The sequence below is a fragment of the Chinchilla lanigera genome, unplaced genomic scaffold (assembly GCF_000276665.1).
Source record: "Chinchilla lanigera isolate Chin_1 unplaced genomic scaffold, ChiLan1.0 scaffold00034, whole genome shotgun sequence".
Classification (NCBI taxonomy): domain Eukaryota; kingdom Metazoa; phylum Chordata; class Mammalia; order Rodentia; family Chinchillidae; genus Chinchilla; species Chinchilla lanigera.
In genome coordinates this window covers 14731331-14744225 of record NW_004955435.1, presented here as the reverse complement: position 1 = coordinate 14744225, position 12895 = coordinate 14731331, and the positions used below count along the sequence as shown (strand labels likewise).

The 12895-nt window shown below is 34.9% G+C and overlaps 1 protein-coding gene across 2 annotated transcripts in view; it reads right to left on the bottom strand.

Moving 5' to 3' along the window:
- Positions 1–460: 460 nt before the first annotated feature.
- The window catches only part of Cept1 (choline/ethanolamine phosphotransferase 1), a 39497-nt gene continuing 27062 nt past the window's right edge, over positions 461–12895 (bottom strand). The window contains exons 5-9 of one of the 2 annotated variants that reach the window (XM_005388936.2): positions 9589–9673; positions 3073–3204; positions 2463–2621; positions 1749–1874; positions 461–1243 (exon numbers count right to left, since the gene is read on the bottom strand). In XM_005388936.2, coding sequence (XP_005388993.1) covers positions 1124–1243; positions 1749–1874; positions 2463–2621; positions 3073–3204; positions 9589–9673 — 622 coding nt within the window. In that variant the 3' untranslated portion in view covers positions 461–1123. The remainder of the gene's footprint in view (positions 1244–1748; positions 1875–2462; positions 2622–3072; positions 3205–9588; positions 9674–12895) is intronic. The other variant, XM_005388937.2, reaches the window with a different exon arrangement.

The window sequence follows — 12895 nt, the reverse complement described above, 5'->3', positions numbered from 1 at the left end:
TCTTTCTAGCTTTAAATGTTTTGTCGTCTCCCTCTTCATTCAAGCAACAGAACATATATATAAAAAGGAAAAAGATCTGTTTCACAGAAGACACTTAATTCCTATTTCTAATTGTAGTATAACTATTGGTAAGAATACCAAAAAGGAAAGTCAAGTGACCGCCCCCTGCCCTCAGGGAGGTCTATGCAATCACTGAAATGTGAGGGAAAGGTCTAAAGTTCCCAAATGATGGATAATCACAAGGATAACTATTGCAACACAACTCATGAGAGGGAAAATGAACAGTCCTCTTTTTAAGTTAGATAGTTTCTACAAGAGAGGAAGGTTACGGGACACATCATGACAACATAGCTGATTGGACTTCCTTATTTATTAAAGAACAGAAATAAACTTTGCTTAAGTTTTTAAAATGACAATAGAACTTAGTTAACCTTTATACTGAATAAAGCTGCAAAAAACCTGGTTTTTAGATCATATGTTTATTTAAAAAAATAAAGTGGATCGACAAAGTTATCATATAATGCATGCTAACAGAATTTCCCAAGCCCATGAGAGATACCATTTCTTGAGCAATGATAAAAATTTTTTTTTTCCTCTCAATAATGTAAAGATAGAAAACCTTTCAATCCAAATTCAAGGTCTTTCTCACTCACTGCACCTCACAAGCTTGTGGGATGTATCTGTCACAAGCTGAACTCCTTAGTAAAGAAAGCTTGAGAAGACACTAAACAAGGATGTTACTAAAAGATAATGATTTGTTAAAAGTATAAAGCAACCATCTTTTGGCCTGTAAATATTCTACATTAGAAATCGCCACCATTTGAGACCTGCTCCACATGACAATATTATTTTGAAACCAGGATAATTAACAAACACATGGCATTTTTTTCCTGCATGCTTTCTTGGGCCAAATGCTGTATGACCACATGTATAATTTACCGGACGGGACTTCAAATTCCCATTCTCACACAGGTTAGGGAGTGTTACCAATAACAAAGAATGAAAGTTATACAACATTGATTATTATAAATTATATTTGTTCTCACCCACCCCCATTCTCCTTAATATGTTCAGATTCTTTCCTGCAGAAAACGTGAGTTTCCTATATAACACCACTACATCATTAATGATGATTAGAATGACCTGTAGAGACCTTGATTCTGAAGACATGTATGTGCAGGTGAGATGCAATTTGATTACAAACACTGACACAGTAGCGAATCAAATCAAAGAAAGAGAAAACCTGAAAAGAAATGAGATTGTTAGATTCTTACAAGTTTAGGCCCTCCCTAAGCTTCCAGAGAGAAAAGAGGAGTAGCCTCTGACTTTCTTCTCTCTTCAGATTTGCTGTCAATTCTATACAAGCAAGTAATTAAACTGTCTCATGATTTTTCCTTTATATAAGGAAACAACTCTTAAGAGAGACAGTAAATATTTTAAGCTCTGTTTACTACACAGCGTTTGTCACAACTGCTCAACTCTGCCACCACTGCATGAAAGCAGACACAGACAGCATATAAATGAATGGCTAGAGCTAGATAAACCATCTCCAGACCCACAGACTGTACTTTGAATTATAATGCAAAAATAAAAAATTGCTAGGTATGAAGCCATCAGTAAGTCTTACAATGCTTCATATATGGGGATTTCTGACATTCTCAGTCATTACAATTCTATGAACTTTCTCTCACTGAACCAAGACAACGAGTAGCCTCAAATTATGAAAGAAAACATAGTATGACACTTACCAGAGCAATCCAAAGTACAATATACTCATCGATAAAGCTGTTAAAATACTGGTCCAGAAACAAAAGTGCTGGGCCAATGAATGCTGTATCATGCAAATGCATTTCACTTTTTGTCATATGTGCAACCTACGAAGAGAACAAAATTAGTGCTGTAGGCTTTTTCACATTACAGTAACTGTGAGGAAAATAGTAAATCAGTATTACACTCAAATATCAAGCTTCAAGAATTACTCAGCAATGGCTGAATTTACAAAGCTAAACACCCAACGATGTAAAGGATGTGTGAGAAAGAGTGAGATATACCATTTAACTTAGCTTGCAAAAAATGCTCGCTTATAAGGATCTTTGATTGTCCAGGTTGAGACTGGTAAGTGCAGATACACTGAATAACCAAATGCAAGAGTGGACAAAATTGTGGAAAGTTGTAGAGGTTCAAAGGAGTTCAGATTGACGGGAATGGTGGTGCATGCCTGTAACCCCAGCATTTGGGAGGCTGAGGCACGAGGACAGTTGCAAGTTCGAAGTCAGTGAGACTAGAAAGTGAGTTCAAGAGAAGCCTAAACTACATATTGATGTCAAGAGATTTTTATTTCCAACTCTAGGACCAATTAGCAAAAAAAAAAAAAAAACCCAAAAAAACCTACAGAATAAAACCATGTCCATAAAACCAAAATAAGAGGCAATCTGAAAACAAATACCAAGTGAGGTGCTTACCACAAGCTTATTTGTGATTTTAGCTGATACAAAACCAAATGTCAGTATATAAAGACAGGGATGCTTTTCAAAAAGCTGAACTGCTGATTTCTTGTAGATCATTACAGCTAATGTAATCACTGATCCAATATGGAGAAAAGGAGAGAGTACACTTGTTCCCTGTACAGAGTGAAGAGAAGAGTTAAAAGCATTCAGTATCATCAGGTACACACCATGGATTTGCCATGAAATAGTTCAACTAAAACTTTCTAGAACTTCATGGTGCTTGATAGCCAACAATTTCTATAAACTGACCACCAGAATGGCTAATAAAAACCAGCAACCTGAACTGGTAAGGTACAAATTCAAATGTTTACACAACAAGTCAGGCTTATTTTTACAAATGAGGTCATACTTATTAGAACTAGTTAAGTGTGTGTATGCGCATAATAAAGGCATATATAAGCATGCAAGTTTATGGATATATACATAAAACAGGTTATCGCTTTTTTCAAAGCTAGGTAGAAGTTCTAAATTAAGAAATGATTTTATACATGTCAAGTGAAAAGCAAAGCAGCCACAAAACTAAGTCCTAGTCTGGAAATAACTGAAAACCTAAAAATATACTCACTGCTATTGTTGATCCATTTTTGCCAACACCACCTGTGAAGATTACACGGAAGTAATTTGTACAGGAAAATACGGTCCCTGCTACAGTACAGAGTGCAGGAAAAAGTTTCATTTCAATATTCAGCACTGGAATCTTTAATGGGTAGAGAGAAAGAACAATTAAAATATATACAAACTAAAATAAGAAAACAGTACAAATATTTGATTTATATTCCTAGATTATCTCCATTCCTTCCAGTTAATATTTCAAGCAATGGAAGCTTCTTTTTCCTCTTCATTATACATAATATAATAAGGCTCAAGAGATGAGTCTGTATAAAAAATAATCTCATTCTGATACCAACCTTAAACATACAGACCCAACTTTATCAATTTGTGCCATAAGCTAAGCAAGGTTTTCCTAATGCACTCCAGAGGTCTGGCAACAGTAACTATGCTATCTTCTGCCCTTTTCATAAAGGGATGAGCCTTGCCTTTTTCTTTCTGTATATTCTGAACTCTTACCTAAATTTGTAGTAATTCCTAATTATTGTGGGAAAGTATGGAACATAAAGGAATAAAAATATTTGCAACTAGATTTTAACATCTGCAAGTAGATAATGGAATAAAAATTTCTACTCTGGAGAGTCCCCAACTCCTTACAAGCACCTGGTGAATGCTGAGGGCAACTGAGGTGGCATTCATACGGAGACGAAAAATCTTACCAAGCAAAGCCACACTGGTATAGCTCTACAATTGTGTATCCAAGTTTTTACTCTGTTTATTTCTTAGAATAGTAAATAATATGTTGCCATAGGACTGTATACTGAAAATGTGAATGGTTTACTTAAAGAGGGGCCGAGTGGATTGATAATGTGTTTAATCTTGCAAGCATAATATGCCTCATTTAAAATGAAAGACACTTACACTAAACTTTTAAATTCATTTCAGATTGTTCTTTTTTGCATCCTTAGAGTTTCTGCTTTCAAAATCTGTCCAATATGGATTGAAAAGAAACTGACAGCAAGATACATTCTAGTAACAGAAACAATTATAGAAGTAAGACTCTAAAAGCCCACAATAGTTCATCACTGGGGATTGAACCTAGCGCCTTCGCACTAAGCTACAACCCTAAACTATTTTAAATTTTGAGACAGGGTCTTGTTAAGTCACTAAGTTGCCTACACTGGGCTCAAACTTGTGACCCTTCTGTCTCAGGCTTCCAGAGTGCTAGGATCACAAGTGTGTCACACCATGCCTGGGTGAAAATGTTTTAATTGGAGCTATACAGTACTTTACAGGACTGTCGTTTACCTATACCTTTAAAATCAAATTGAAAATGGGATATTTCCTCTTTTTTTAATGTTTAAAACTCCAGTCAAATTGGCAGGCATAAATTTTCTTCTTTGGATACTCCGTATCTTCAAAACTCTCAAGAACTTAGCTTTGTTTGTACAACTCAATGAACTTTTACAAAATCGCAGCTCTAAAAAAGAAATCAACTCTTCAAGTTTCAAGATATACTGCAACAGTATTTAATTTTCTAAAATGAGGTCAGCCTAAAATCAAGTAAAAAATTTTATGGAGCATCCTAAATGATCTTCTTCTTTCCCTGATACCCAACCTCAACAGTCTGTATTTAAAACTTGTTTTCATTAAAACCATGGATTTTTCTGCTCTAGTTCAGAAAACTAGGGACATTACAATCTAAATCTGATGTACCTGACTAAAACTCTATCCTCTGGCTAGTTTCCTAGTTCCAGTCTCTCCTCCAGCCATCCCTCCCACTCTTCCCTCCATAGAGACAAAAAATGTCTCTAACAAAGGTGGAAATACTACACTTGCCCAGATTCCAAAAGAAGCAGAGCGTTATTCCATTACAGGGGTACCCTGTATTAGGGACAGGGTACTGGATGAGTGCCAGCTGTATAAAATAGTAATCTGTGTCATGACTGAACATGATTAAACATCATATCTGTATTTACAATTTGGTGACACTGCTTTTAGGATCATGGAAATTGTTGCCCTTTGAAAGAAGAAAGAATAAACACAAACATTAGTACATGGCTTGGATCACAAAGTAAGCAAGCAAGCTAAGATCTAAGAGCAAAGTATTATAAACATTTTTAGGCTCTTACCACTTCTGTCATATATGTTAGTTTTATACACTGAAATATAAGCTCTTGGACATAGGATTTGTTTAAATTAATTTTTATATTCTCTATAGAGCCCTGATTTTTGTAGGTGCTCAATATATATATTTGTTGAAAAAATATTAAGATCTCCTTTCTCTTATTGTGTAGGTAGTTATTGTTTGGGGAGAGTATGAAGAAACAGCTGGCTCCCAAGTTAGCAATTAGAAAGGTAGGCAGTTATAAGAAAAGGTGAGGCAAAGTGAAGGAAGGCTGGAGTCAGAGGAATCCCAAGTCCTACTAGGCAATCCCTTAGAAACGGATACCAGATGAACCACTTATGAAAAGTATTAACTAGCTAGCAGTGTTGTCATTTTTGCCTCACACCCATGATAGAGGGAGGGAGGGCATATCCTGTCCTTCTCAATCCTTCTTTTTCTGTCTTCTTATTTAGCTCATCAAAGGTGACTGAAGTGGATCTACTCTATAGAAATAGCCAAAGAGCTGTTTTAAAAACACTTTTATTGCAGGCCTGCCTGAAATTTCAGTCGTCTTTAAAACTTGGAATGATTACAAATTCCCTTGGAAACTGGGCTTGGTGGTACACACTTATAATTCTAGCACCCTGGGAGGCTGAGGCAGGAGGACTGAAAATCCAAGTCCAGCCTGGGTAATTTAGTTAGAGACCCCATCTCAAACCAACCAACCAACCAATTAAACAAACAAATGCGTAGGGGATGTAGCTCAGTGCAAAGGCTCTGGGCTTGATCTTTACTCTCAGGAGTTGGGGAAGGGAGGCAAATGGTATCTATCCAATAGCCAAGGGAAAACCCTCTGGATTCATGTCATGAAAATATGCATCCAAATAGTATCAATCTAAACGTAATGCACTTTGGAAAGCAATGATGAGATATGAAAACAAACAAATCTTAAAAGTATTAGCCCCTCTGCCAGATTATATGCTTTAGTTCAAGAATTGAACTATGCTTTTAGTTCAAGAATTTGAATTAATGCATATTATTAATGAGTATAGTAAAATGTTCTTATAGGTTTTATAGAATTTAGCAAAAATAGAAAATATCATTTATAGATTTGACACTTTTTTCCAAATAACTATGGGAATGCCTATTTATAAATTATTTTAATTTAAATGATTCCACCCAAATACAGCAAATGTTAACATACAGTACTCACTATGTGTTTAAGTCACCATGTATGAATTAAGTCTTTTAGTTCAAAAATGAGACATAAACTTTATACTACATAAGATTCCAATCTTAACACATGATCCTAAAATTTCACCTATAGTAACACTCACTCAGCTGCTTTAAGTGAATCCTAAAAAGTGTGTCTGTATTAATGCATATTTAATAAACTGTTGCATTTAAAAGAATTAAATGTCAGTGAAAGTAACCACGAGTGGATTACATGTGGGTCTCTTTCAAAGTGAGGACATTCTCTCTAGTGAACAGACAATATATATTTCAAAAGAAAATATGCAGGGGCTGGGGATTTAGCTCAGCAGCACAGTGCCTGCCTAGCAAGTGCAAGGTCATGAGTTCGATTCCTGCTACTGGAAAAAAAAAAAAAAGAACAAAGAAAATATGCTTTCGGGGAAACAATACACAAAAAATGTTTTTTATTTCTTACAAGATGTAAACCACACCCTAACTTTTATATATTAAAATAATTTCTTTCCTTAAAAAAGCAAAAACAAAATAAACTAATCAAACAATTCCAGGAAAACAGCAACAACACAAAATAACTGCAATCTTTAGTACAAACCTATCTCTTTGGGAAAAAGTAGCAAGGAATGGGTAATCCAAATACAACAGATGTAAATCACTTACCTGTGCTAAACAGCTGATCTTCAGGAATCAACCTTAGGAAGACATTTGCACTGTTTTTGTTTTTATCATAAATTTGCTTCCTGAATATCAGTAACAGCCATTTAATCTAATTTAACTTAATCTGGATTAGTTTAATGAGGATTTGGACAGCAATTATTTATTTTATGGGCTCAATTAAACAGACGAAAAATTTATATACTTTCTCCATTTTGGCACACAAATAAATGGCAGTACTCACGTAGTAACTGCTCCTGAATTAACACAATGCAATTCAGAACACTACATCCAGTAATGAAACCATAAGCCAAGTAAAAAATAATACAGGTTAATCATTTCCAATCCTAAAATCCAAAGTATTCCAAAATTCAAAATTTGACCTTCAAAAATTTTCAGATTTTGTAGGATTTTAAATTTTGGAGTTTTAGGTTAGAGATATTCAGGTGGTAGTTTATACAAATATTCCAAAATCTAAACTAATCCAAAATGTGGAATATTTCAGGGAATCTGTTGAGAATATTTTACTGTCTCCTATTATTACCCAACTCAGGTCCTTTCTTCTCTCTTAGTTTAATGATGCTGTAACAGTAGGACCAATGAAACTAATAGGACAGAGGTCTAAGAATCTGTTTTTCTTTTCATTTTTTGGAGACAGTGTCCTGTTAATGTAGTTCAGGCTGCCTTGAATTTACTACTGGCTTCAAATTTGCAGCAATCCTCCTGGCTCAGCCTTCAAATGTTAGGATTATAGGCATGTGCTACCAGGCCTGGCAGAATCTGTTTTCTTAACGCAATCTACTCTTGTTAATCTTAAATTTAGATTGCTTAGTCTTGGAACTCTATTTCAGTCTTAAATCTGAGCATTTCACTGATAACTTTTAAAATTAAAGATTTTATTATCTTAGATTATCTTAATTTTTAAAAAGGATTACATTATTTTATATTATATTAATTACAAGGTAGGACAAATATTTGATTTATATATGTATATGTGTGTGTATATATATATATACATATGTATATATATACACACACGTAAAAATAAAATCTACAGATCCTATAGGGAAGATAAGTATACCTGGAGCAATTTATTGCCAGATATCCCTAAAAAATGAGGATATAAGTATAATGTGTGTAAATAATTTCATTTATAAAAATGTTTCATGAATATATTTGAGTATAATTAGGTATATACATCAGATGCTAACTTGTTTTCAAATGCTAGAAATCCAAATTTTTAATATAAATGTGCTGAAACTTTATACAGATTTTATATATGTTCAAGGTATTCCAAATCATTTTTGGTTTATACCACAAAGCCTATAAAAATAATAAGCAATATAGTCAATTGGAGGTTGGGGTAGATTTTAGGTTTTATGTTCTGGTTTTAGAAAATCAAAATCTATTGTCTTTTCCATAAGGCTAAATTGAAAGAAATGCACTGAAGAGCAAAAGCAATAAAATTCATATATACACATTAATCTTAAAAACCAATAGGATTTCTCTAGTAAAATCTAAACTGCAAAGTTTCAGAATTGTTCCGGTTGACCACGGATTGTTTAAATTCTGGAAGGGTGGTAATGGTGATTGGTAGTTAAATGATGATCAGGAAATATAAATTATTTTGATTTAGATCTTACAAACCGAACTGAAAATAGTCAAATAATAAGGAAAGCATTAGCTTTCACTGATTATTAGATAGCCACTATTCTAAGTGCTTTACCAATACTAACTTATTTAATCCACAAGTAACTTTATGGGTATTATTACTGTCCTCATTTTACACAAGAAGAAACGAAGCCAGAGAGAGTGACATATCAAGTTCACACAGTAGGCAGTGGAGCCTGGATTAAATGCAGGTAGTCTGGTTCCACAGCTTGTGTTCTGGGCCTGATATATTACCTTTCAGAGATGGATAAAAAACTATTTATGTTTGGAGAATCACTATTTCAGGTCAGACTGAAATGCAAGGTCCTGGCTTATTAAAACAATCCCAGGGCACTGACTTCATTCAGTAAGCATTTATCCTGTTTTTCACTATCCCAAATTATTTTATTTATTTATTTTTTTAGGCAGGGTCTCCCTGTGTAATTCAGGCTGACCTTGAACTTGCTATGCAGATCAGGCTGGCAAGTACTAGGATTACAGGCATGTGCCACCATGCCCGGTGTTCCAAACTTGTTATTCATCTTTAAGTAGATGGCATAAAAACTGCAGACTCATATAGTTCAGAAGGAGAATGAAAGGTTTAATTCATCTTATCACTGGTTAATTTGCTACATTACCTGCTGTTTCCTCAGATGTAAAATGAGATGACAACAGTGAGTCAATCCTCAATAGCCTTCAAAAATGGCCTTGCGATACATTTATATACTACAGAACTCCAAATAGGGAAATTCACCATGCTTTAAAGAGAAGTTTGTGTCCTATTGTTTGCTGTAGCTTTTCACTTTCAGAAAAATATTTTACATACTAACTTTCAACTGGGTTATCCCATATTAGAAAACAGAGGCAAAAGACAACATGCATTACATGGGGTACACAGGTGAACAAAGTTACCATAGATTGCCAAAAAGGTGGTCCTCCAATCACTGCCAGCAAATGCATGATTATTATGAAGATTTGCACTTCAGTCACATCAATTCTGATTAGGTACAAAAAGCCGAAAAAGCAGAATTACTCAAAACAATTTCAAGTTAATTATTTGCAAGCATAGCAGCATTCCTCTATCATGCACAATAAGGAAAAAAATTTCAAATATTGAGGAAAAGGGGAAAAGAGCCTTTTAATTTGATAAAATTTACAGAGCAATAAAAACCCCTCCTTTCCAAAGGAAATTTCTGACTCGCTGAAGCTGGGCTATAACTACAGTTAAACCTTTCCCACCAAAAACAAGAATAAAAAGGCATGTGTGTTAAATTCTAAGTATCAAGCAGAGGACTACACTGCATTGCTACATAGTATGAAATCCTACAACAAATGCTTTATAGTGTCAAATGAAAAGCAAGGGTGAGCTTTAATTAAAGCAACATAAATCACTGAGACCTTACAAAAAACTGACTGCACTTTAGATATATTCATTTGATGCCTGCCATAATAAGCATGTTGGAAAAAAATATCACCCAATTGTGCACTTCTTATTCTTACTAGGTTAACTACCCTCACATTTCTGGAAAGAAGATACTGAAAGCAGCCAAGAAGCCAAGAATTAAGTTTGGGATCGCTAAAATAATGTTACACAGTTAAGAAGAGACAAACATGGTGCAAAAAGAGGGCAATAGAAATTAGAAGCCTGGAAGTCTGAAAAAAAAAAAAAGTACAGGTAAAAAGACTGAGGAGCAAAGCATATGCTGGTGTTCCTTTCCTTCTGTACACTACCATTGCATACAACCTTCAGATTAGCATTTTCACATTACTGGATCCAAATGCATATCCTATAGATATGCTTGCTAATACAAGGTTGTTCACTACAGAACTACTGGTAACAGACAAATTAAAAAAAAATCTCCCAGCGAGGGAGTAGGCTATATAAATTATGGTACTTTCATACCATGGAATATTACTGCAGCTTTTAAAGACAGTGGGGCAGAAAGTAGCTCCCTAAATATTGATATGGAAAAACAAAAAATATATACTAAGTGAAAAAAGGTTGCAGAATGTATATAGACTTCTTTGTATAAAAAAGGGGAAATTCTTTTACTCTTGTAAGTAATTGTAGGTCACATTTTTGGAAGGTATATCACAAACTAAGAAAAGTAGTTACTTACTGGAAAGGACAATATGGGACCTGGGCAGCTGGGAGATAAGGATGAGGAGATGCTTTACTGTAAACCTTTCTATGGTAATAATTTTTCAATAAAATGAATAATTTATTAAAAGTAATCAGTCTAAGAAAATCAGGTATCAACAATAGCATGGGGTTCAATTTCCAAAAAATAAGAGTTCCCATTTCCAAAACTAATACTTAAAGCAGACAATCTATAATGTGAGTTTACGATATGAATGCTTGCTTGCCTCTAATAAATAAGTGGGGTCAAAACCAGTCCCTTGCAAATAGAAAAACTTCTCATTATCTGCTCAACAATGTTGTATTAAACAGAAGCCTATTTAGCTGCAAACAAATAATGATGTAGTTATGTTGCTATATACATTTACTGAAAAAAAAAAAAAATGGACTGAAGTAGGCTAAGAACAATCTGTAGAGCTGACCTGGTGAGTGGTGTTGCCAATAAGGGGAATTACACTCAGTAGCAGACTCAGGAGACTAAGCAGGTAGGTGTCAAAGATGATCGACTCTGTCTTGGGTGAAGGAGGGTAGACATCTTACATTTTGCTGGACATATGAAGCAGCCTTTTGGAAGGGGAAGGGCCAGAAGTATAGAATTATACAATAAAAATGGAGGGAACCTCATGCAATTAATGTTTGTACCACGGATGAATACAATAGGGAAGAAGAAACATAAAAGAACTTTACAGTGTCAACCTGGAATTCTTTGGGAAAGTTTTATGCTTGAAAGTTTGGAGGACAGAATTTTCTTAACTATTCAGATACTGTCATTGTATTTAGATCAACAATGCCTAAATGTTAGGGGAGAGGGCCAGGGAAAACTTACCAGTTGGCAGGTAGCTATGAGTATTTTCCCTATTTGCTTATCTGTTTTAGAGTAATTCTTTGAACTCCACAATGAGCCCCCTACTGTTCTGAACCATAAGAACTATCTATGACCACTTCCGGAAGTGTGGCCGTAATACTGATTGAGAATGATAAAGGGTGCAGCATGAAGCCAATCCCAGAATGGAAACAACAGCAAGCTCTGAGAGACACGCTGCAGATATTAACAATAAAAAGAGCTGGTGATTCTGTTTAGGAGAGAGCTTGCTTTGTGACAGTCCATTAGGAATCTCTCAGCATGGGTTCAATTTACTATACCTTATTAGGAAGGGACTAATTTTTAAGTTTTTGGCTATGTAGGAAAGACATTATTTACAAGGCAGAACATTATACATAGGCAGGAATTTGGCATTTCTGTAATCACTTTCTTATTATTATTTGGAAAATATGGAGCTACACATCATAATATTCTGAAGTGCTGGGGCTATTCTTCAAAAGCAAAACCCAACAAAAAAACCCCCTGATCACCACTGAAAAGAAAAGAAGCCCTCCAAGACACAGGGATATGTTGTAAAAGGGCAAGCAAGATGCCAACATGATTTTTTTTTTTTAATGGAAAAAAAATCTTTCATCTATACCATTAGATTTCCACCACCCTAAGTTTTAGATGGAGAAAACAAAATTTTCTATTCCCATGAAGGTATCTGAACTCTTAACTATATTACTTTAAACTAATTTCCTATTTGTACTTTTTTAAGTTTTTAAAGGGCAAAAAGAATGATCCCAATGGCTGTGGACAACCCAAAAGAAAAACTCTGGTCAGAACAAATGTAAATTATTACAACCCAGAAATAAACACTGTTTTGACTGCTGTCGCAAAAGAAAAATAGAGAAAGGCAAACCAATTGTGGGGCATAAGCTCCTGTACACACTCGTCTGATGTGGAGGCTGTAAGTGTGGCAGGCCAAGCAAAATAAGCTGTAACACCTACACTAAACCCCTTGAAGCAATTGCTGGGCATATACCAATGGTGTAGTGAGTAAGATGTAAAGAAAAAATACTCTTTAATGAGTATAAGTAATTTTAACTTCTAAACAAGGGAACAGCCACTATTTGTAGTTGCAGTGAGGATCTCGGGGCCTTCATCAGCACAGAAAGGCAGTTTTGGAAACTCACTGGTTAGGACAGTTATTACAAGAGACGTACAGAAGAGCCTCCAGAAGTTGGGGATGGCGGCACATGCCTGTAATCAGG